General features: G+C 36.4%; 2 protein-coding genes and 1 pseudogene across 2 annotated transcripts in view; all 3 read left to right on the forward strand.

The window, feature by feature from the left end:
- Positions 1-287: 287 nt before the first annotated feature.
- On the forward strand, positions 288-2,499 carry LOC127794632 (putative wall-associated receptor kinase-like 11; annotated as a pseudogene).
- A 2,503-nt stretch (positions 2,500-5,002) lies between these two features.
- Positions 5,003-21,603, forward strand: LOC127794501 (vacuolar protein sorting-associated protein 2 homolog 2). Its single transcript, XM_052325654.1, has 11 exons — positions 5,003-5,145; positions 5,701-5,745; positions 7,024-7,058; positions 7,135-7,185; positions 19,119-19,223; positions 19,353-19,424; positions 19,755-19,826; positions 20,197-20,277; positions 20,357-20,392; positions 20,496-20,554; positions 21,325-21,603. The coding sequence occupies exons 1-11, from the start codon at positions 5,112-5,114 to the stop codon at positions 21,383-21,385; spliced, it is 651 nt and encodes a 216-aa protein (XP_052181614.1). The 5' UTR covers positions 5,003-5,111; the 3' UTR covers positions 21,386-21,603.
- A 1,601-nt stretch (positions 21,604-23,204) lies between these two features.
- Positions 23,205-26,593, forward strand: part of LOC127794502 (protein LSD1-like) — a 33,273-nt gene continuing 29,884 nt past the window's right edge. The window contains exon 1 of the mRNA XM_052325655.1: positions 23,205-23,516. The gene's annotated coding sequence lies outside the window, so the exon portion shown is untranslated. The remainder of the gene's footprint in view (positions 23,517-26,593) is intronic.

Raw genomic sequence — 26,593 nt, forward strand, 5'->3', positions numbered from 1 at the left:
TGATGTGTAAACTATTGTAAAATGACAAGTGTGGTGGCTGCAGGATATTTGTCCTGGATGAAGGGTCTACTTCTCCAGAGAAACCGCCAGAATAGGCTGGCCCAACATTTACAAAAACATCAGAGTCAAGAAGGTTCAAAGAGATATTATGCTTGCTTTGCCTCTGATTGGGATAGGATGCTCAACCTGCATAGTTACTTAATGCTATCAATTATTGAGGATTAAAAAATTTTCCTATAATTGTGAACTATTTTGTTAAACTTTTGTTTTATAAAAAAAGTATTACGATGGTGGGGTGCACGGAGAATGCAGGATATTACATCAACCGATGGAAGGATAATGGCCTCATTGTCCAGACATCTGTGGGAGCATTTCCATCCCATAGTCATTTGGAATCGGAGCCAATTATAGCTTTGTGAAGGTTTTTCAGTATTCTGCAATAATTCTCACTGCCCACCAAAACTATATCTTGAAAGTATCAACCTGGAGGACGGTTCCGAAAGAATATATGGGCTAGGCAGTTCTAAGCACACACACAAAAAAAAAAAGGCGGCATCAACCTGAAGGTGCTGAATATTTCAGTAGAAGGTCCTGCCCAAGTAAAAAATCCAATCATCACTTCTCATTATCCTCGCAGGGGCAAATATCTGCATGCAGACTTGAGTTGAAGCCCATTTACATTATCAGACACCCGCAATAGGTCCAGAGTCATTGGCCGCAATTTTGCCTATTTGACCTGGCAAACAGGCATCCTCAGCTGCTGCTTGTCAATCTGCATGAATGGTTATTCTTCCAGGGAAACTGGCTGCAATGGCATCAACTGCTGCCAGTCAAGCATCCCTTTCTTCCTCGACTTCTTTGATGCATCTCTGATTGGCATCAATCCAAATGGCGATCCTACAGGCTGCAAGTATACTTTCGTGGTTGTCCTTGTGTTTTCAAAACCACTATGAAATCCCGTGTTATTGTCCTTGTGTTTTCTCTCTGGATGAATGCCGGATATCGAATAGTGGGCAGAGTGTAGCCTGAATAGATGTAGTCACGTGTGTAAAAATACAAATGGAAGCTATGAGTGCTTTCCCCCAGATTAATTTGTCCTTCTTGGGAGTTTTAATTGCTATAAACTGTGCAATGATGGTCGAAAGAAGGTGATAATTTTGGGTAAGCTCTTCTTCTAACTAAAAACGCACAAGAAGTTCAGACAGTATCCATCCTCAACTTCAATTTCTATATCCTTCTTAACCCACTTTGATATTTTGCTTATATTTATTTACTTGAGGTCGGGACTGGAAGAAGGGGAACCATATAAGGCTTCTCCCATATTTATTCTCCCTCTCGCATCGGTTCTGCATCAAAAACCCATGCGAAAACTTTTTCTTTTATTGGCGCCCGATAGGTAGACTAAACGATTGAGTCAAAAGCCTACCAGATTCCGACTCGAGCGAGAGCCCAAATGGGGAGGGCGAGAACATCTTGATCGTCGAAAGCTCCACTGTTAAGGGGGAGGGTGAGAGAGACTTTTCAAAATTCGATCAAATCAATTGAGAATATCATCAGATCTTAGGTGAGCCAGATACATTGAATTCTACAATCAGGTTTTTGATGACCTGCTAGTCGGTTGGTGCTTAATTTTATTCCATAAAGGTTTCAAATTTTGATGTATTGGATAGGATTAAGGAATACAGGCTCTGGATAAGAAAAAAATTTGTGACAATTTGGTAAAAAAAAAAAGAAGTACGCAGCCTTACACATACTTTGTAAATATGCTATTTTTGCAGCTCAAACCTGTAATCTTTCAGTCACACCCTCCCAACTTTTCAAGCATTCTTTGAAACTTAAATATTTTCTGATCAAGAACTCAATGTTTGGGTTTATGAAGTGCTTCCTTTGCTTTATTCAAATTTGGTAGGAACTTGCACTGGTCTTGGAGTACTAATTTTACTTATTGGTCATCTGGTTGTTGTGGAAAGTAATGAAGGAAAGAAAAGAAACTAAGCTCAAGGAGAGGTTCTTCAAACGAAATGGTGGCTTATTATTGCAACAATAGGTATCATCTGATAAAGGTAATTTTGAGGCAACCAAGTTATTCGCATCAAAGGAGTTGGAGCAGACCACTGACAACTACAACGTGAATTGAATCCTTAGCCAAGGCGACTAAGGAACCTTTTACAAAAGAATGTTTCAGATGGTAAAATAGTTGCAATCAAGAAATCCAAAAAGGTGGATGAATGCCAACTTGAGTAGTTCATCAATGAGGATGTCATTTTATCACAAATAAACCATCAGAATGCGGTTAAGCTGTTGGGGTATTGTTTGGGGACACAAGTTCCAATGCTAGTGTATGAGTTCATTTCTAATGGAACTCTCTTTCATTATACCCACGACCAAAATGTGAAGTTCCTGCTTGCCTAGGATTTATGCTGGCGGATTGCTGCAGAAGTTGCCAGGACTCTAGCCTATCTGCTATGGGTGACAAAAAAAGTATTCGTAAATCGGTGAATCAGATCGAATTGGATCGAATCGTGCCTTTTGAATTAATTCTATAGTTAAGTTTTAGTTCTAAAAAATTAAGAACCGATATATTTAGTTTGATTACTATTTTTTTTTTTTCAAATTGTGGTTCTAACCGAACTGAAACCAATATTATACTTATATATATATTATAATTTTTTGAATATATATATATATACATATACTCATAAATAGTATCACTTTCTAAAAATCTAACGAGATTCATGAACTCTTTTATTTCTAGACTTTTATGCTCTATTGCTATATTAAATTATCGATATAATCTCATTTGATGAAATAGTATATGAATTATTTTGTTCTACTTTTACTTCAAGACTTGAAGTATTAATGAAATTATGGGTTTATTTTAATTAATAAATTTGTTTGTAATTTTATATTTTACGAAAATGTTTAAAAACTAAATGTTAATTGGATAGAACCGAAACCGATCTGGTGATGTTTAAAAGCTAAATGTTAATTGGATAGAACAGAAATCGGTTTGGTGTGACGGATTTGTCGTGATTTGATTTTATATATATAATGGTTCGGTTACAATTCTTATTTTTTCGGAATCATTAAAAATGATTCAATTACTGAATTTTTATAAAATCGGACCAATCCGAACCGCTAACACCCTACTGTCCGCATTGCACCGCTGGCGCACCCATTAATGCAAGGCAATTTGGTTACATAAACCCTCAGAACTTCAGATCAAGGCAGTTCACAGAAAAGAGTGATATCTATAGTTTTATGGTAGTACTTATTAACTGGTACTATTAACTGGGCAAAACCCCATTATGTCTGCTAAATCAGCTGAAGAAAGGCTGTCTGGCAGCATGCGTCATATTATATTAGCAATGGAGGAGAACCACCTGAACGACATTCTTAATGCTTGAGTGGTGAAAGAGGGTGGGAAAGACAGATCTTGGCTGCTGCTAAGATTGCAAAGACATACTTGGCGATGAATGGAAGGAAAAGACCAACAATGAGGGAGGTTGTGATGGAGTTAAAGGTATTAGTGTTAGATATAAATGCTTCAATGTATATATATTAAATTTACATATCATATAAAATACTGATATTAATAAAGAAGAAGAATACCTCTTAACTCCATAATAGCGATAAAAATCTTGTTTGCAATAACAAGCACAAATATACTTCCCTGGACCAAATCTTCCTCTTCTTTTCTGCTATTATGCCTTAATCTTTTCTTAATGAGAAAAAAATGGTGTAATAGAATCATCAGAGAGAAGAAAGGACCTAACTATATATAGAGAGAGCTAATAGGGTTTTACCTATCACAAAACCTTATTGGGCCTATACTTATTCCACAAATCATATATATATATATATATATAAATAAGCCTAAACCCATTAAGGTGCAGCAAGTTCAATGTCCAATTATGATCACATATAATTTTTTTGGGCCTTCAGATATTATTAAACTATAGTCCAATTGATTTTTTTTCTTAAAAACAAGATCTAATTAATATTACACACATAATGAAAAAATTCTAATAATTAAAATCTCAAGGAGAGTATTAACTCATGTTATTAAGTCTTATTGTGGAGAGGATGAATGTTCTTTAGACATGGGTGGATTTATTAGTGAGCGGCCTGAGTTGAAAGGTTTTAGCTCAGGCAGCGCACAACAAAATTTAAATTTATAAAATATATTTTTTGATTTTTTAGTAATAATCCAGCACATCCCCAATTTTTTCCAGCCTAGCCCAGCTCACCTGCTTGCATCCGCCCCGGGTTCTATGGATGAATTTATTGAATTTTAGGAGCTGGTGCTTCACTTTCAATAAAAACATTTTTTAGTGAAAGTATGATTTAATCATTTGATGCCAAACCCTTGTCATTTGAATGAGAAGCGATAAGGTAAGAATATGGATTATTAAAACTAAAAATCACTAAATGCATTTAAAATAGTTTGCATATAAGGTAAAAACTTGCATGGTAAGGAGAGTGAAAAAAATGATATCAAATTTTATGTAAATAAGTTTTAGTGGAAATTGCAAAAATTAATTATGTCTCAAACAGATAATTTTTAAAGAAAATAATTATGAATTCTTCTCTATTTTTTATTAAATCGTGATCTTTTATCAACACATATAAATTAACATATTACTTAATTAATTTAATTTTATAAAAGTCTTTAAAAATAATTTAAATGATATTCACCTTTCATTGTACGCGTAAAGTTATGAGTTTAAATTTTTTTTATATTTTCATAATGTCAATATTTTTTTTTTTTATGTAATTTAATATAATAATTTATCCTATTGCAAATGATGCCAAGTTAAGATTAGAAATAACTTTGAAAAGAAATATTAAATAAATTTACTCTATAGAAAATGAAAAAGAATTAAACCCTAGTAAGTCAGCCCAAAAAAATGGAAAAGAGCGAGAAGTATGGGCATTATGGTAATTAAGCTTGCTACAACGGCTACTTCGGCCCTTACTTCGGATACTTGGAACAGCCGACATCAGCACGCTCCACTAGGCCAATCTTCCAGAGAGAGAGAGCTCAAACGGTCAGTGGGCGGTGGGAAGATCTTGGGAAAGGAAAGCTAGGGAGCCGATCGAAGGCAGCTATGAACATCTTCAGGAAGAAAACCTCGCCTAAAGGTGCAAAATGCAAATTAGCCTCTGTGTTTTGCTTCTATATTCTAGTGTTTTTGGTCTTCCATCGATCTCTCCTGCAACAAAATTAAAGCGTTACAAGGCATATTTGGGTTTTTCTGTTTTTAGGGTTTTTGATCTTCTACTGGTATCGGCATATTTGGGTTTTTAATTGCACTTAACTTTCTTTCTCTATTGTATGCATATCTAGCCATGTCTTCCCCCTGATTTTTCATGCTTTCCAAAGATTTTCGTCTACCCAGCCTTTTCGTTACCTGTAGGTTCACCGTTCAATTCTCCCTTCCTATTTTTTTTTTAGTTCGACGAGGATAATTTTTGATATTTTGTTATTTTCTTCTTAGTTCCCAAAATTGCTTCGCATTCTCACCCTTTTCAGTTGTACTTTGTTTGTTTATTCGATTATTTCTTTTTTTTGGGTTAGTTGTTTCCAGATGAAGTTTTGGTCCGTTTTTCTGATCTATTTGTTTTTTGGTCGTAAATTATAATTCAATATTGTAAAATTAATTGTAAACTAAAACAACATTGTATTCTCTTTTACAGATGCACTCCGCACAAGCAAAAGAGAAATGTCAGTTGCCACTAGAGGTATAGTTGGTCTCTTCCCCTCCCTCCCCCCAAAAAAACAAAAGAGAGGATATTTTCTTCCTTTGATTCGCTATATGTTTGTTGTTGAAATTTCTAAACCATTGTAAGGTATTAGATAAATCTCTGATTCTAGTTGTACTAGACTAGTCAAAGTATCAGGTTTGTCTTGTTTAATTGGCACACTGATTCATGCTTCAATGTTTTAGGCAATGATTAGGAGATCTTAAACTCTAGATTTTTATGTGTATAATTATTTTGCAAAGGTGATTTTTTTTCCTTTCAAAATTTGAAGCTATGTTAAAAAAAAATGGTCAAAATAAAACCCAACAAAACTAATTTCCATACTAAAAATGTTAAATCACTCACTTCTGTTGTTCAAAGAAGCATCAAGGTAGGAATACAAGGCAAAAAAAAAAAATGCTAATGCTGTATTAAATTTAAAGCTGAAGCCACTCTTGGCAGAAGCTGCATTCACGGTTTCTGCCTAAAGGTGGAAACAGTGATCTTGGTTACGCCAAAGGCAGCTTTAAAGTGGTTTCTGGTTTAAAGTTGAAACTGCCTTGGCAGTTTTTGCTTTATTTTTCAAAATCACTTTATCCGTTGTTCTTCCCCTTGTTTTTCTGACCACCTCGATTGAACAAGATGAGTGGTTGATATGACCTAGAGTTTTTAGTGTGGGAATTAGTTTGTTTGAGTTTTATTTTGTTAATTTTTTTTAAAGATAGTTTCAATTTTTCAAAAAACTCTTAGAAAGTTCAACCTTAGTTCCTGGTACACTGTGGTTCACCAAAGTTGAGCTTCTTCTCAGTGCTAATGACCAATAGGGCACAGCAGGACAATTCAAAGGGATCACTTTTGCAGTGTTTATTATTGTTTGGCTGTTTTTGTCCTCAAGCAGTGATCTATTACCACTTGGTAGTTCTCAACATTTGTCATTTAAGTAAATTGCGAAAATCTGCAAGAGTTAGCCACCTATAAGGAGGAAAAACTTTATGCATTTTGAAGTTCTGATTTCATTGTAACTAATTACTTGAAAGTGCCAATAGTTGAGTAGGCTAACCATAAACATCAAATTTAAATCTTTTTCAGCAAGATGAGGATGTCACAAGTTGATTATGTTTTGGATCAATGTTCTAAATAATGTCAGCATGGGTAGAGACCTCCAAAAGTGATTATTATACAAGTTATAATAGTTCTATGTAGATTCCATTGATAACATTTGATATTATACATCCAACTATGATTATCATTTATATCATCTTGGTGTGCTTAGTGCAGGCATTGAACGTGAGATTGCTTCTTTACAAATGGAGGTATGTTGCTATATGCAAGGGTTTATTCCGTTGAGTTTCTCAATGTTCTACTTGTAATAGGAATCTGGTATTTCAGGAGAAGAAGTTGGTTGCAGAGATCAAGAAAACAGCTAAAACTGGAAATGAGGCAAGTATAAGTTCAAGTTCATTCCTTTTTTGTAAATGGAGTTAGGGAACACACAAATATAAGCTATAGCCCAGTGATTGCATAAATTGGTGACACTAACATAGTAGGTTGAAGTATTATAGATTAGGAAAATTTGTGTTGTTTTTACTTTCGTGTTGGCTAAAGGTCTAGTAGCAATACTTTTGGTCTAGTGTTTGATGCATGCACCCTTGATGCGTTAGTCCATGGAGAAAATACTCATGAGCTAGTGTTTTGAGGTTGAAACCTGAGATAATATTTATTGCCCTAAACCAAATTCTTAATGAATTATTCTTTGGGGAGATGAATTGAGATTGCTAGGTTGATAGATTATCATAGTTCAACCTCCTTCCAAAATCCTTGTAATACTTGGGTTGTGGTAGGTAATTGTTGAGATATAGGAGAGGAAGATTGTAATGGTGCAACAACAAGGGTTCCTTTGTGGAGGTTAGGGTGCTATTAGCTATACCTTGTGGGTTGATAAAGATATGAATATTAGATGTTGGGGACGAATGGAGCCTCTTGGTGAGCACACCCTTGACTCTAAGTCTAGAACCTACTAGATGTTGTCAATGGCAAGTGTTGTTCTAAGTAGCTAAAATTGCCTTATTGGCCACAAAGGACTCTTTTGGACTTACCATAGTTGTGTGATGAAAACACTTTGGAGGTCTTAGCTATCCCAAATGATGTTAGAGCTTGCTAGCAAAAGAACTATCTTTCTAGATGGTTGGAAGGCTTTGGGATGGAAGTACCTATCAAAAGTTGTAATAGTTTTTTCATATTCATACGGTAGGGCTAATCACCCTATATATACTCACAGAGATTCATCCCTATCAATCTTGCTTGATTGATTCTCCAACACTCTCTCAAGCTGGAGAGTATATGTTGACCATTTTTAGCTTGTATGCAATCTCCTAAAATCTTGCTGGTGGAAGACCTTTGGTTAGGATGTTTGCTATTAGTTTTATGTTGGCATATAAATAGTTACTAAGTCATTGTCCAATTTTTCATTAATAAAATGTCTATCAACCTCTATATGCTTGGTACGATCATACTGGATTAGATTGTGAGCAATGCTGATAGCAAACTTGTTATCACAATACAGTTTCATCATCCATTTCTGTTTGATCTTGAGGTCATTTAAAATAATTTTCAGCCATAGAAGTTTACACATACTCCATGAACATAGCTCTAAACTTTTCCTCGACACTTGATCTAGCAACCACACTTTGCTTTTTAGTTCTCTATGTGACCAATCCGACAATCATAGGAGATTGATTGGGATGAATCTTGCTTGCTTGATTCTCCAACACTCCTTCTTAAGCTGGAGAGTATATGTTGACCATTCCTAACTTGCATGCAATCTCTTGAAATCTTGTTGGTGGAAGACCTTTGGTTAAGATATTTGCTATTGGTTTTATGTTGGCATATAAGGAGTATTTATTAAGCCATTGCCCTATTTTTCATTGATGAAATATCTATCAACCTCTATATATTTGGTACGATCATACTAGATTGGATTGTGAGCAATGCTAATAACAAACTTGTTATCACAGTACAGTTTCATCATCCCTTCCGATTTGATCTTGAGGTCATTTAAATAATTTTCAGCCATAGAAGTTCAAATACTCCATGAGCCATAGCTCTAAACTTTGCCTAAACACTTGATCTAGTAACCACACTTTGCTTTTTACTTCTCCATGTGACCAAGTTTCCTCCTAGGAATGTATAGTAGCCTGATGTGGTTTGTATGTCCATAAGTGAACCTGCACAGTCAGCATCAGAATAAGCTTTGAGTCATACCACCATTGTTCCGAAGCATGATTCCTTTTCCTGAAGTTGCCTTTAAGTAATGTAGGATTATTTACAGCCTGTAGGTATTCTTTCCTTGAGTCATGCATAAATTGGTTAACTATTCCCACAGAGTAAGCAATATCGGGTTTGGTATAAGACATCTATTTGCCTTTGTTAACTGTTATCCTAGTCTTCCGCCTCACTTATTCAAACACTCAACCCTCAAGAATAATAGGAAACTCTCTCCACACACAAGATAAAACAGAATATGAAAACAACAGAGAATAGATGAACACACACACACACACAAGAAGACACAAAATTTTTCTTGGTTTAGTTCCCTTGAAAGGAACCCTACATCCAAATTGCCTTAGACCTCTTCTCCACTATCTTGAATCACAAGAACAATTACATGCACTGTAGAACACTCTCACAACCCTATTCCCAAGCAATACAAAGTTAAACCCAAGATTACAAAGCACTCACTAGCTTTTCTGTCACACAGCACATACTCACACACAAGATAGAATGAAAACAAAATGAATAGAAGAGACCTCATGACCCCCTATTTATAGAACACGAGGTGGACCAAACAAGACATAATCGGCCGACCTTGGCCGTTACAACTAACCAACTAACAAAAATACTAACTAATGAAATATCGAATACATCCCTGACATAAATGCCCTCCCCAGACTCTCTAGCTAATCTAATACGAATGATTTAACATTAACTGTGTTGCCTCCATCTTTTGACCCTATTTTGTAATTCGGGTCAATGGGGGAACTTCTTGTCTTTCTGTTAAGTTTTCCTGTTTCCTTTAGCAGGTCCAAAATATACTTCATTTGGGATAAAAATATATTATTTTTGGAGTAGGTTACTTCAATCCAAGAAATTATCTTAGCTTACCAAGACCTTTAATTTCAAATTCTTATGCCAGATGTTATGTTCTCTCAGAGCAAGTCTTTTAATATCAACATAAACCAACAAGGCAATGATCTTACCTTCTCCATTATGTTTTATGAACTGGGTTCGATCTCCCTAATTCTGTTTATATCTTAGTTTCCTCATTGCCTTTGTAAATCTTTCGAACCACGCCTTTGGAGACTGTTTTAGCCTATACATGGCCTTTTTCAAATGACACACCTTATTATCCCCAAATAGTTCTTCAAACCCAGGCGAAGGCTCCATATAAACTTCCTCTTTCAAGTCACTATAGAGGAAGGCATTCTTAACATCAAACTACAACAGTGGCCAATAAAAACAAGTAGCAAGAGAAATGAGTATTCTAGTTATATTTATCTTGGCTACAAGAGAGAATGTTTGTTGATAATCGATTCCATAGGTTTGTGTATATCCTTTTGGTACTAATCTTGCTTTGTATCTTTTGAGTGTCCCATCATATTTGTATTTCATTGTAACACCCATTTACATCCCACTGGTATAACCTCCCAAGTTATGTTCTTTTCTAGTGCTTTCATTTCCTTTTTCATAGCAAGCATCCAGTTCTTATCCTTCAATGCATCATGAATTGACTTTGGGATTTCTATAATGTCCAATGAGGTAAGAAAGGCTTGATATTGTGAGGACAATCTATGGTTAGATACAAATTGGGATATGGGGTAGATAGGATGTTTTGTGCATTCTTGGGTGCCTTTTCTTAATGCAATGGGTAAGTCAAGATCATGGGGCTTAGGTTCTTCCACAAAGATTGGAGTAGGAATAAGTGGTATTACCTTCATTCAAGCAAGTATCTTGAACTTGTGTTGTTGGTCTAGGATCAACTTCCTTCCTTCTTGAGTAGACGAGAGTTTCTCTTGGATTCAAGGCTAGCCGTTGCAATTTAGCTGTGTGCTCATCATAATCAATATCTAATTGAATTGGGGTAGCTGGAGATAAGGTGGAAGGTTGAGATGGAAGGGATCTAGGTGAAGAGGTTGAAGAAAGCTGGCTGGGTTGTTGAGAGGATGATAAAAGAGGGAAGGTGTGTCAAGAGGGAGAGATCCTCATATTCACAATAGTGCTCCCCTTGAAGATGAGGTTCAGGAGAGAAGAAAAAAAGGGGTATCTTCGTGAAAGGTAACATCCATTGTTACCATAGAGACAAAGAATTTACGAGTGGATGGATGATAGCACTTATACCCTTTCTAAGTGTTAGAATAGCTAAGGAAGTTACACTTAAGCTCCCGACAGCTATGTTGATGAAGATGTACATAGGTTGTGCACCCGAAAACCTTTGGCGACAAAGTGGAGGAAATGGGGACCGACGGGTAGTGTTGCATTAGGAGTTAAATAGGACTCCTGTTGTCAAGGGATCGAGAGGGTACATGGTTAATCAAATGAGTTGCAGTGAGCACGACTTCTCCCCCATAATTGTTTAGGTACACAAGATTGAAATAACAAGGAACACATGACATAAGAGATGACGATTGTTCTTTTCAAGCACGTCGTTTTGTCGGGGGGCATCTACAAAAGAGGACTCGTGAATAATGCCTTTTTTTAGAAAGAATTGATTTAGACATTGGTTGAAGCAATCCTTGGCATTATCCGATCAAACCATTTTATACACACCTCGAATTAGGTTTTGATCATTTGGTAGAAAATGGGAAGAATAGTGGAAACTTCATATTTGTCTTTCATGAGGTAAATCCAAGTGACTCTAGTGCAATAATCGATGAAGGAAACAAATCATCTAGCCCCAGGGCAGTTGCGAACTCATGAAGGACCCCCCACACATCACTATGAGTTAATGAAAAAGGGAAAAGAGACCTTTTATTAAACCAAAGGAAAATAAGTTCTGTGATGTTTAGCAAGTTCGCAGACTTCACAATGAAGATTGTCAAGAGATGTATTGTGAAATAAGGCGGAAAACATAGTTTTTAAGAGGCTAAATGATGGTTGACCAAATCGACAATGCTATAGCAAGATCTGGGAAGTAGCATGAGAGGAGGTATATTGTGATGAGAGAGCCAACTGTTGCCCTGATCCATTAGAAGTGCTCGCTGCCTCAAGATAGTAGAGTCTGTCCTTAACCTTAGCAAGTCCAATCCTCCTCCCTGAAGTCTAGTCCTAGAAAATAGTGTGTCAAAAATAAGTAACACTGCAGTTCAAAGATTTAGTAATCTGGCTCTTGGGAACACGAAGAACATTAGTTAATGGGATATTTGGGATGAGATTGACATTGCCTTGACCAATAATAGGAATATGAGAGCCATTTACAACAACAATCCCCTTATTTCTCGGAAAATGTGTATAGGTTTCAAAAAAGGTGGGACACAATGTCATGGTCGGTTGCTCCCGAGTCAAGAATATGATGAGGAACACCAACTATCAGAGTATCAATGCAAGGGTTTAACCGATTTTTCAAAATTTTTTCGAAAAACAATGAAATGGCAATGGAAACATAAACCAAAAACGCCTTTGCAAGACTCATTTCGAGTCCATATGCTATTAAAAAACTAAACCATGCCATAGGGGGTTTAGTAGGTATACCTTTCAACTCTTGAAGGCCGATGTAGAGGCTGAAATACTCCCGGTGGCAGCAACTCTTTGCTCCAAACAGCTCCCGAACAATTTTTCGGTTAGACCAAACCAACTCCCGAAAGCACGGAAGGCCTAGTTAGTCCACCCTCCAGTGAGATGGTGAATCCCAATACTCTCTCTTTGTGCTAGACAGAGAGAGTAAAGGAGATTAGGGTTGGAATTCGAAATGGGTTCAAAATGCAAAACAGTCTCACTGTTTTGCTTGAGTTGCTACTATAGTAATGGGGGGATTATAAGGAGCTATGGAAGAAGGGCAATCATAGAGTGTTTAAGCTCTGATATGGGGAGGAGAAAACGAGCCAGAGGTTGTGAGGGTTCAATGGCCTAGTGGCTCTCTTTTCTTTTGGCTTATATGTCAAATACAAAAACCCTAGAAGCCTAAAACCCACCCAATCGAACAAAATTGACTAGGAGAGAGAAAGGGAACCAAGGGACGACAAGAAGGATGCATGCCTTCGAGCCTCTCGTCCTCCCATGCCATGTGTCCCATTTTCGTTGCAAAAGACGACAAACCGATCATGCATTCGTGACCTCTGCAACAGGACCAGTCGACCGCTCGAAAGGAGCTGTCGACTGTTTCTCTTGAAACTGGTCGACAACTTCCCAAGGCTGTCGATCGTTTTTGCCCCTTATTTAAAACTTCCAGAAAATTGCATCTAGGCCCGATGTTAACTCTTAATAGCACTGTCATTATCTCATAATGACACTAAGGCCCCCGTTAACTCTTAATGACATGCACATCAACTCTTGACGATTGCTCCTTATTAATTAATCATTTAACCCAATCCGTTAACTCGTTAACGGTAATGTTATTAACTCTTAATGACGATTTCAGCCTTAATCACTTAGTCAACCATCATACTCGGATCCGCTTGTGACCTTTTAGGTTCACTATTAAGTAGCAATCAGGACACATCAACTCTTTGACGTTGACCAAACATTTTGGTCTACAACGAGGATCTCTCCATCTCCTCAATGTACTCCGAAAGACCCTGAGTGACAACTAGCATTATGTTAGGGCAATCCTACTAGTAATGAAGTCTTACTTTAGAATAGAACCTATTTGGGATTTCGATTCTCGTGTACTATAATCCCTTAATCAGTTATCATCCCGATCGAGTGAGATTCATGGACTCATCAAACTCACTAACTCGATGACTATGTCAAAATCAGTGTGGTGAGATTGAGACGACACATCGGAACTCTTTTCGACATTGGGACACTTTTCAATCAAGTGTACCCTGGCCAGGGGTTTTTACAATCAAGACCACCACTGATCGCATAAAATGTTCACCTTACGCTAGAGGTTGATGGATCCCACCGGCAATCGCCTGCCTCCATATGTCACTGCATAGAGACCACACAGTGCATCTCTCACCCAGTAACCAGATAGTTCTTAGCAACGGTAAATCCCTAGCACTGACACACAAAATAATTATGTTGTCTTCAGTTAAAGGACCAATAACACAATCGAAGCCTGTGATAGACTATAGATCCTCTGAGCCATGTGATCTATCAAGTGCGTCACATTCAGTAAATGTTCTATTGACACTTACCCACTTGTATACTATATCCATCTCATGGATTATGGCATACGACTCACCATCCTTTATCATTAGCATCTCATACTAATCAAAGGCAGTATCCCATGTGTCAGTCCGTACTTGACTAATCATAGTCCTCATCTGAGAAGTCTAAGAATTGGGAATAACCATTAAGATATCCTTATTACAAAGGTCAATTGTCATACATTCTTAACACTTAAGAATAAGACCTTCAACATAAAATCTAAGAACTCATTCATATGTAATGATTGGAGAGCTATGAATGAAGATATAACCTTAAATATGAAAACATATTTTATTACATATTGTAAGAATTACATCATTAGTCCTATAAATAGAAGTGTCAGATGTCATCTAAATCTAGTATTAGGGCACCAACACTAACAGAATACATATGAAGTAAGATGTGGATTTTTATTAGCATTAAAGAACAACCAGGGAGACAATTGCCCGAAGTGGCTAGAGAGCATGCAAAATTAAAGCCGGAAAGGGATTGGATAAAACCTCTCAACTTCTCAATTTCTTCCTATTGGTGGACTTATCTTTTGATTGATCTATCTTTCTAGTAGTGTTCGCTAACTATTGTGCTTGTCCCTTGAATCCACCATTTTGACTTGGTACTTGGGCTTCTTACAAAAAGTGCACCAAAGATTATCTTTATTGGATGGCTTAATGCGATTAGTTTGTCCTTCCATGGTTGTCTTTCCACCATTAGTCTTTCTTGATACCATGGTGGATCCTTCGATTTGTTGAGACCCCAACATGACCAAGCGTCTGCTTTCTTTGACCCGAACAATAGAAAAGACTTCACTCAATGGTAAATTCCTTCAAGGTTTGGGCATTCTCGCGTCTTTCATCTTCAAATTTTGATAGTGATCAAGTTCAGTGTATTGTAAAATTCAGTCACAGAGAAACTTGCTTGTTTTGTAGATGTGATTTTGGTTTTGATCTCAAACATCAAAGCAACATCTTGCATTTTCGGTTATGTTTTTCGAATAGTTTCCCATACCTCCTTGGCAGTGGATAGAAACATGCAATTGCGGCTGATTTCAGGCAGCATAGAGTTCCACAACCGCGACATGATTGCCGAGTCCTGCTTTTCCCATGTTACAAATCTCAGGTCATCTTGTTGTGGTCCCATCCCATCAAGATGACTAAGTTTTCTTTCCCTTTTAAGAACATCTCACCACTTGAGACCACTACAGATAGTTTCTTCCATCTAACCGGTAGGATGGGTTAAGATTCTAGAGGTCACTCGCTGCAGTATTGCGATTGGCTCTAAATAGCATACCAGTGGATCAACAGAGGTGGAGCTAGGGTTTCTGGTTGCAGAAATTGAAGACATCTTGCAGAAATTGAAGATGATGGGTTGTCAGCAAACATCAATACCAAACAGATCTGGAAATCGATTGACAGCAGGTCACAACAACTCATCGGAGATGTGAACAGCGGAGATGTGAAGCCGGAGATGATGTGATGCTTTGACGTCGGAGATGATAGGGCAAGCAGAGCGAGGAAGATAAAGTAGCAACGATGGACGAAGGATGCCAGAAACAGCAGTAGCACCTTCTCGATCTAGGTCACTGACGACAGATGCCAGAGATGCTGCGGCCTATGGTAGAACTGTAGCAGCAGCGATCAAGGCCGACAGGGAAAAAGCCTTAGGGATGATGAAGGTAGAATAGTAGGTAAGCAATGGCAGCAATGAAGGCCAAAAAAACAGATATGGAGGTTGAAGAAGACAACGGCAATGAAGGCTGGAGAAGCGAAATGCCCTAGAAAACGAAGCGCTTTGGTACCATGTGAAAAGCTGTAATAGTTTTTTCATATTTAGACAGTAGGGCCAATCACCCTATATATACATGCAGAGATTTACAAAGTAGGAAAGATTACAAGAAGGAAACTATGAGGAAAGGAAACATAATCAAATCTGTATTAAAAAAAAAAAAAGTCAAACAATAAACATGGAAAGATTCCACAGCCAATCCCTTGATTTGGATGAATCTTGCTTGATTGATTCTCCAATAGTACCCAATGGCAGTTCAAGGTTAGGTCAGCTGCAAATTGGAAGTGCAATCAAGAGGCAAAGTTTAAAAATGAATGGAGTTTACTTGTTTGTCATGCTTTCAAGTTTCAACAGAGGAGGCCGATAGGATTTTAAGCTCAATTTGGTATTACATCAATCACAAGCTCCATTTATATCTGCATTTGGAAATTGCAGGCACGGGCTTTGTGTGCTTGAAGAGATCTAGTTTTAGGGTATTGCGGCTGCCAATTCATCTTTGGAACATTCCATTCATCATCAACTTCTTTTCTTAACCTAGGTATGATCGGTCTTTGGAACATTGCATTGTTCAAAGAAATAGAGGGTGGCTGTGGTGTTTTTGTGGAACTTGATGAAGAAAACCATTTTCAATGGGTAAGGTTGAATGCAAAGGGTAATGGAAGATGCATTATTGGTGCTGTTGATAAGGTCTTCAATCTATCTATTTGAGTTAGGATTTGAGTGATTGTGAGCTTTAGACCGTGACCTTTAGACCTCTTTCCATAGTGCCCCCATCAAACACAAGCAAGGTAAAGATGAAGGAAAAGAGACCATTGTGGGAATTGTTGAAGGTCAAACGTGAAATTGGAGATCTGTCTTAAATCTTTGGCAAGTTGGTGTTGATGGGCAAGCATTTGGGGGAATTCAGTAGGAATGATAAATGTATTTGAAGAGTTGATAGGATTTGAAATGGCACATGACTGGATTTAGAAACTAATGTTATTTTGTTTATATTTTGGTAATCATCTAGGTATGGCTTAGAGTATTAGTAAATGTCTTAGTTTTGCCCTTTATTGCTTATTTATTAGCCTTAAACTGTTTCAACTCTACTTGAAAGTTGAGATGAAGGAAAAGAGACCATTGTGGGAATTGTTGAAGGTCAAACGTGGCATTGGAGATCTGTCTTAAATCTTTGGCAAGTTGGTGTTGATGGGCAAGCATTTGGGGGAATTTGGTAGGAAGATAAATGTATTTGAAGAGTTGACAGGATTTGAAATGGCACATGACTGGATTTAGAAACTAATGTAATTTTGTTTATATTTTGGTAATCATCTAGGTATGGCTTAGAGTATTAGTAAATGTCTTAGTTTTCCCCTTTATTGCTTATTTATCAGCCTTAAACTGTTTCAACTCTACTTGAAAGTTGAGATTCTACATTGTAACCTTGTACATCAATTGAGGTGGAATCTTTCTTCATTATATTTATAAGGTTAAAATGCACTTAGACCCCCTCTCCTTTAGAAATGGCTTTGGAGGTCCCTGTGGTCTTGTTTTTTTGCTGAGACACCCCATCTGATACTAACTCCATTTCTTAAGCCATAATTAATTTAAAATAATATAGTTAACCCTAATTAAATTGCATTAAACTTATATTTAACGAAAAATAAAAAAAAATAATTAGAAAACATAACTTAATCAAAATTAAAAAGAAAAATTCCAAAAAAAAAAAAAAAAAGAAGTAATCACCACGGTTGGCGGCGGTTCCAACTGTTGGAAGCTCATTGTTGGCAAGTCTCAGTGACTGGAATTCCATTGATGGTGATGGGTTCTAGTCAATGGAACTAGAGGGAGGAAGGGAGGGAGGAGAGGAGGGGGAGGAGAAGAAGTCAGTGGGTTCTAGCAACTGGAACCTATCGATGACGAGTTCTAGTTCTTGGAACCGGAGAGATAGACAGGAGAAGAAGCAGAAGGAGGAGTTTAGGGTTTAGGGTTTAGGAGGAGGAGGAAGAGGTGGAGTCCAAAGACCAAGGAGTTTGAAGGGAGCCATTACAATCTTGCCATCAATGAAATTGTGCCCCATTGTCCAAAGACCAAGAAGTTCAGTCTTGGAGCCACTAGAATTGTGCCTTGTCAGTTTCACCAACAAAATCATTCCCCATTGATAGAAGATCTGGCATGATTTGGAGAAGAAGACGATTTCACTAGTGGAATGATTTCAGATTTGGCACGATTTGGAATCATGCCCCATTGGAACCATGGGAAGCAGAGACAATGCAGAAAACCTACATGCTGTCGGATATCTGTTTGATAGACTGCTTCTTCTTCTTCTTCTTCTACTTCTTCTCATTTCTTTCTTTCTTTCCTCTTGTTCTAGCAACTGGAACCCCCCATTGTCATCGATGGTTCTAATCATTGGATTACCCACCAACCATGAGCTTCTAGTGGCTGGAACCATCTTTTGTCCGTGGTGATTTTTTTTTGGAATTTTTGTTTTTAATTTTTATTGAGTTTTGTTTTCTGAATTATTATTTTTTATTTTTTGGTTGAATATAAGTTTAATGCAATTTAATTAGGGTTGATTAGGTTATTTTAACTTAATTATGGCTCAAGTTAATGGAGCAAAAAAATAAAACTACAGGGATCTCCATAGCCGTTTCTAAAGCACAGGGAATCTCTGTGCAAATGACTCAAGCCATAGGGTCTAAGTGCAATTTACCCTATTTAAAAATGAATATTGTTGTTTTTCATGATTCTTTATTTTATGGGATAGTTTGTTTTGTTTATTAACATACAGTTAATAGGTTTCTCCTTGAGGATTGTCTATATCTACTGGACACAGCTGTTAACTTTCTTTCCTAAATATCTATCTAGATTATTTTTGTGGCTCATCCCATATAACAAGTACATGTTGAGTACAAAATGTGAAATTTTATCTAGTAGTTTAGATGGTTGGGTAACAATAATTTGATATTTTTTTTTTTATTGTGGCATATTTTTATAAGTTAATGCCCTAATAAGAGATTTTTATTATGTAACTCCTCATTCATTAGTTATAGGATGACAGTTTCAGTTGTAATATTTATGGCGACCTAGGGTATTATTTAGATAGGCATGTTCTGTCATGAGTTCAAAGATACTTTTATCATCCTGTAATGATTTTTCAAATTCTGTTTCTGACATATGGGGTAGATATTAAAAACTACAATTTCATCTTCATTTTGAATTAAAAATTTCTTTATTTTACTAAGGCTGCCACAAGAATCTTAGCTCGTCAGCTTGTCCGACTGCGCCAACAAATAACAAATTTGCAGGGGAGTCGTGCCCAAATAAGAGGTGTAGCAACTCATACACAGGTCTGGTTATTTTGCACTCAAAACTGATTTTCCTACATCCTGATGTCTCTTTCTGTTTATCATATCTCTTTTCCTCTCAATAGGAGGGGCATTAAAGACAATAAACTTTATAACTTGGTACTTCTGCAGGCCTTGTATGCCAGCACTTCTATTTCTACAGGAATGAAAGGTGCAACTAAAGCAATGGCTGCTATGAACAAGGTATGTAGTTGAAGAGTGTGAGAAATGATCAAAATATCCTTAATATGTTTTTGATGAAAATAAATTTTCTAAAGATTAGCCTTTCATGCTGCAAGAAATAATTTAGAAAATGATTGCTGGTGATTAAGTTAGCCGCTCTATTTATTTGGCTTCCTGCAGGATGTTTCAAGACTGAACTCTCTAATTCTATACCCGAATTACATCAAGTGTTTGAATTACATTTTTAGTTTAGGTAACTTAACTCAAAAGATCACCCTGTTGGGTGTGGGCTTTCTAATTTGCTTTGGTTGACTCAAGTGGTTTTCCATTTTTTTCTTTTTACCATCTCAGCAAATGGCCCCTGTAAAACAAGCTAAAGTGATAAAGGACTTCCAGAAGCAGTCAGCACAGATGGACATGACGGTATAATTTCTATTAACTAACCATGCTTCATTTTTTCTTTTTTTCTACACATTCTCTGATCTGTCGTAGTTTCAAGATTAGATTCATATCATCTACGGCTTCTGGTATTCTTCGAGTCAGTTTCTCTGCTAATTAGGTTAAATAGGCTCAGAACAGCTAAATAGGCTCAGAACAGCAACTTTTTATCTTGTTGAATGAAAACAGCATCCTTTATGGGGGCCTTGTTAACAGGATTACAAAGGAGGATTGGTCAACTTCTTTCGAGATCGCTAAAACCAATTTATCTTTCTAGATTGTGTTGGTTAATTCTGTTGTGTGAGTGTGCTCATATGTCCAATGGATATCTTAAATATGGATGTTCTGTATATAGATTGAGATGATGTCAGAATCCATAGATGAAACTTTGGACAGAGATGAGGCTGAAGAGGAAACAGAGGAGCTAACCAACCAGGTGCAGTATTAGCAAGTTGTCAGTTTGTGGAACTCCAATTTCTTTGCTTATGATATGGGTTTTGCACGTTCATTTGTAGGTGCTTGATGAGATTGGTGTGGATATTGCGTCACAGGTTGGTTTCTGCATGTTGATTTACATACACTAGGGTTATCTTATTTTTGGCAGTGATAGAAAATCTCTTCAAATCTCTGATTGTACTCATCCTTGTGTAACAGTTATCATCAGCCCCAAAGGGCCGGATTGCATCAAAGAAGATTGAGAATGTTGTTCCTAGGTATGTGCACCTTCAATTTGAACAGAAAACATATTCTGAATATGCATGTATATAGAATTGCCAATCTCTAAAAGAATGGTGCTTTATAAATTACCTCTTTGTTGTAGCTTATGCAGTCCATTAAATCACTCAAGTTTCCTACCCATTTAGCCTTGTTCACAATTGTCATACTGGTTCCTGAAAACTCTGTACTTTCTGTAACTAAAAATGTTAATCCACCATGGACTAAAAAATTCAGCTCATGGATAAGCACTTTCAATTAATGAGATTAGCAATTCCGAGTAGGCAATTTCAAAAACTGCTCTATAGAAAGAGAAAAGACATTGCCTTTTCATTCTGGCTTGTGTATTAGCTACCATGCCCTGCAATTAATGCAACCTTGCTTGGATCTTTAGCATGTCTCTCAGCACTGCAGATATATACATACATGTCCATGTGGTGCAAGTGATATTATCAGCATGTTGATAGCAATTAATCACTGGTGTTTATATTTCATTTTTCTAGCAACCAGTTCATGTTGATTAAGCCTTCCTGTTGTTGGGATTTGCATGAAAATTGTAAATAGTGCTACTTTTTATGCCGTGATCTTGTCATGGCCAAGTGAATCCCAAATAACCATGGTTAAGTGAAAGCAATTAATGGATCAATCAATCATTTTCTTTACCAAGATTATCAAGGGTCTGAAGTGATTCCTGTTACCACTGGTTTGTAAATTTTGTCAACTATATATTATAAGTTCTTTGTTTGGTTATTTTTGGATGACTATGCAGCTCGGAGAGTGCAGATGTTGAAGATCTTGAAAAGAGGCTGGCCTCTCTTCGACGAATCTGATCGGCCATATCACAAAATCCCTCCCTCCCATCCCCCCTTGTTCGTTCTTGTATAAATTTCACTTATATAAGTGCAAACCTTTCTGTGTGCATGAAGTCTGGAATTCGAAACTCTATATATTATCAAGAAATGTATCTTATACTTACAATTCACAGTTGCAATCTACTCCAGTGCTTTAGATAAAATAATTTCCCTTATGGGACTGCTTAATATTTTCTTTTTTTACTATAATTAGTGACGGATTGTTACTACAATAGTAAAATTACCACTGGTATTACTTTCTGTTTTTTTTTTTTGGCCAAATTACTGTAAACTGTACAGTCTAGGCATTACTGATTAAGGGTTTGTTTCGTTATGTCGTGTTTGTGTTTTTGTTTTTATTTTTTTGTGTAGTGGTGTTAGTGTTTAGTAATTAAGTGTGGTATTATATTTGTTAATTTTAAATGCCGTATTGTTGCGTTATAAATATGCAAATAACTTAAAATTAAATTTGCATTTTAAACAAATTCGTGGAGGGAAAAAGTGGTCATTTTCTAGGGACTCTACTAAAAGTAGAGTTGTGTTAATAAAGAAACAAGTTTTTTTGCAAGTTTATTTTTGTTTAAAATCAACTTAACCTATTCTTTTCTTAAAAGTGGTATTTGTGTCTTAAAAATTAAAGTTCTGTTTAAAAAAAATATTGTTTTTCTGAGACACTTAACAGGCTCTAGGAATCCTAATAACTACACGTGATTCAACAAAATAATTATAGGAAAAAAATTATATATTAAATCAATTCTAATAGTATTTTAATTCATCAAGCATGCTCTTCTAACCTTTTTTTTTTTTTTTACGTGTTCTTTATTTTCTTTCTAAAGACATATATTTACTATATGAATTAGTATTTTAAAAAATTATATTTACAAAAATGTTATGTTGTCTACGTCAGATAACATACATAGACTTATAAGGGGTAGGTGCATGGGTCTCACCCTCTATTGAAATCACACTTCTCTCAATTTATCCACATCAGACTAATTTTATGTTATTTGACGTGAGTAATAAAAAAACTCCTCATTATGATTAAGATGATTGTTCTAGTAGTATAAAAGTTAAAAATATCTTAATTTTTTAATATATTTTTACTAAAATGCTCTTCAACTAAATTACAATTTTCAAATTCTATTAATTTCCTTAACTTTCAACCTAATTTTCATTAGATATTCTAAAATGTATAATAATGCTATATATAATCCTTCATTATTCCAATTCAATTAATTTCACCAACTCTTATAATACTACTTTGAACTTGCATTGAATTCTCAACACTTACAATTTTGTATATGTACTTTCCTTTATTTTGCTCATAAAATTTTAATTCTCTTAGCATTTCATAATACCATGTTTTTTTTAAAGATGCATGGATCAACAATGTCTTCAATAGGAAAAGTTGGTTTAAGGCCTTAGTACTAAACTGATTCTTTTAATGTCAATACTTGAATTAGGCAAAATGAGATTAATATATTGATGATTTTTTAAAAATGATAAAAATATATAATTTTAAGTGAGATTTAGCTAATCTCATTATGAAAATTATTTATAATTCTTATTGTAAGAGGACTTAAAATTATTTTATCCTTTCTAAAGTCTGAAAGTTTGCCAAACAAAGGTGTATCAATTATTTGGAGATTAGGTAATGTAATCTTGCAATTTGCTAAGCAGACGGGGTGATAAAGAAAAACAAGAGGAGTAAAAGTGGTGAATATGAGGAGTGCAGGGGCCCAATCCGTAATTAAGGTAAAGTAACGAATGACTTGTATGCCTATCCATTTCCCCGTTCCAAGCTGTCAGAATGTCAACAATCTTACATCAAGGGGAAAACTCACCGATTTATATAATTCTTATTGTGGTTGAATCTTCTCTCCTCTCCGCGTTTTCAATCTCTTCCCGAACAAGACGATGCATTTCCATACATAAATCTGAAACCCATATATGCAGATCAATCTCCGCGCGCACATATAATCCAGATCGACCATCGTTCCCAATTCTCCGAATTCAGGGTCTAGGGCTTTTTACAAGTCTTCATCGGATTGGTCGCGGTCCTTTTCAGGCTCGGACGTTCATTAGAATTTTTGAGGAGTCACAATCACTGGTAACTGATTTCTCTTCTTAAGCAATTGGTTCGATTTGATTTAGATTTGCATTATGGGAAATGGGTTTTATTTGTTGATTGTCGTTCGGTACTGGGCTTTTGACGTTTCGTGCTCTATGCAAATACGTTAACCAATTAGTTTTTCCGCCGGGGGGGGGGGGGGGGGGTGTTGTTTTGTATGTACAAGGAAATTTGCTGTTGAATTCTTCAATTTTGGTCTGTTACTTTTTACAATTTTCATTGGCAAACCAAGGACCACCTGTTGGCTTCATGTGGCGTACAAAAGATATTCGGATACTATATTTGTCATTGGAGGGAGTAATATACTAAAAATTGCAACCAGACATGACGGCATATATAGGATACTTTATTCAGACAGGGCATAGTGCCTACTTCAGACTACGCTGTGTTCTTCTATTTTAGTTTGCTGTATCTCAGTGGCTTGAATGTAATAAATAATGCTTAAGACTTTGGCAGTCAGATTAATATTGAGTTAGTACGTCAATTCCTTCAACATTGATTTCTTAAAAATATTGTGCTTGATAAAACAGGTAAATGTTTAGGTTTCAACCCTTTATTGTGTGTGTGTATGTGTGTTTTTTTTTCCATTCTTCTTTAAATGGTTTAAGGCTCTATTTCATAGTTCATGCTTACTCTCTCCCCAAAAGAAAATGAAAGAGTTGTATTTTAAAAAACCTTTGACTGGACGAAAATGAAGGCATTATTGAGGTGAGTAGTTGCCCTTTTGGTCTTGGCTCTGTTGGATTGTGCCAAATCTTGTCATTGAGATTGGGGATGGATTGGTGTGGTTGTTGCCTACCGAGTGAATAGGTTACACCAACTTATAAGCCAAGATAAATGTCCGATCATGATTGGGTTAATTTGCAACCTTAGTTGAAGGTGCCTCTAGAGCCAAGGAAGAATAATTATTATGGAACATCGCACATTAGATTGATGTAAGGCATTTGTGCTTGGCTTGGTTTGGTAATTGTGAGGTTTTCTCAAACCATATGCCAATGATGATGCATTGTGTTATTTGCATGGGTTCTCATTGACCAATGATGGTAATGTATGACATTATATGGTGGGTTTTCACATATAAACCAATTGATTAGGATTATAGGAGTTTGTGGTGTGCTTAGCATTGAAGAGATTGATTGAATATGTTCTTTTTGTTAGCACATCTAACCTAATGTGTGATCATGCTTGTCTTTTAAGGGTTTTACACATTATAGTTTCCCTTTCATTATCATATTCCTGTTGTTTTGGAAGTGGTTTCTTAATGCACTTTACTACTATTTCTTCTCGAGAGGCCAAGCCACTTTTTTATTTGTTGCTTTCTTCTTGTTTTTCTAAAAGAAGTGGTTAAGCATGTTGATTTGTCCTTTTGGCACTGTATTTTTTCCATCATGTCATTGATAATTGTCAACAATGAGAGATTGATTTTGTCCTCATTCTCGCGCAAGATTAGATCACTTGATTGGTTTTCTTTCTAAATGTATTGTGTATCTTCTAGAAGATAGGTTGTTGTAATTTCCTTCTATATTTTGTTGTATCCTAAATTGTATAGGTTTCCAAATTTGAATTTGGAAACTTTCCTATTTTGTTTTTAGGAACTTCCTAGTTTGATAGGCAACCTTGTACATAAATTAAGCTATCCCTTCCAAGGGAAATAAGATTGAATATCCTTTCACATTATTCTTGACATGGTATAACAACCTTAGGACTCCAGTCGCTGTCCTTTGTGACTATTGTTGTGACCTTCATCAATCTTCTTCATAGGACAGTATGTCCAATACCCATAATCCTTTGTCGAATTTGGATGATTCTAGCAAAAACAACGGAGGTTTCATTTGCTGTAAACAATGGTGTAGGCTCAGGAGGAGAACTACAGAATATTCAAGCGTCTTATCGATTGAATGGTAATGTTGATGTTTTGCATTGAGAAAACAATCCAGAAGGTTAAGAAGAATAGGAGATGTCTCGAGTGTTTGAAGTGGTTGGTTTTATTCTAAGTTAGAAGAGTCTAGCTTAGGTGTTTTATTATAAGAGGCATTTCAGTCTTTGTGTAGGCTAAATAAAAACCTTGTAATTACTGCCCATAATGTCTATAAATAGGAGACATAGGGAAGGGCAGTCATAGATGATCATTCATTCTCTATGATCGAGTGCAGTGTGTGTGAGAGGAAAGGCTTGTGTCCAAGAAAGTCTTTGTAATCTCCAAGAAGATTGTACTCGGGTGGAATAGAGATGGAAGAGTGAGATATTGATCATTCCAAAAGTCTTTGAATACGAGTGAGACTACTATAAAGAAGAGAGGAAATACTTTGTGTAAAGAAGAGTGTTTGTAATCTCTTGAGTGCAATGAATTCGTGAGTCAAGAGAGGAAGAAGAGAGGGACTTCTTGTAACTATTCTACACTCGGTTTCTAGTGGAATTGCTCTCGTTCTTGGTGTCTGGATGTAGGGCCATTTTCGTGGCTTGAACTAAGATAATTCTTGCGCCTCGTGATTGTGGTTTGATTGCTTCATTTCTGCTTTCATTCCTTTAATTTTGTCTTTCATTACAGTTGCATATTTTCTATTGTTTGAGATTGATTTCGGGTGAGGAGTGTGAGTGAATTGGCAACAAGAATCATTGACTAAGAGCTCCTAAACTTAACAGGTAAGAACTACTTGAAGTGATCCCAGCTAATTCGCATGTTTCTAAAGGGAAAGGGGAAGCTAAGCCATCTTCTAGGAACCGACCCTAAGGAAGGTGATCCCACGTTTGCAGCATGGGATGAGGAGGACTCCTTAGTGATGTCTTGGCTATGGAACTCCATGGTCCTGGAGATTAGCGATACCATCATGTTCCTAACAACAGCTAAGGATATTTGGGAGGCAGTGAAGCTTACCTACTCCAAGGTTCACGCTATTGCACAAATCTACGAAATAAGGACTAAATTTGCAGCTACCTACCAAGCAAGGTACACGATCCATTATAGAGTATGCAAACTAGTTGTAGACTCTATGGCAAGAATTAGACCATTATCAGTGCCTTAGGATGAAGTGCAACAAGGATGCAGCATTACATAA

This window comes from Diospyros lotus, chromosome 2, assembly GCF_014633365.1.
Source record: "Diospyros lotus cultivar Yz01 chromosome 2, ASM1463336v1, whole genome shotgun sequence".
Classification (NCBI taxonomy): Eukaryota; Viridiplantae; Streptophyta; class Magnoliopsida; order Ericales; family Ebenaceae; genus Diospyros; species Diospyros lotus.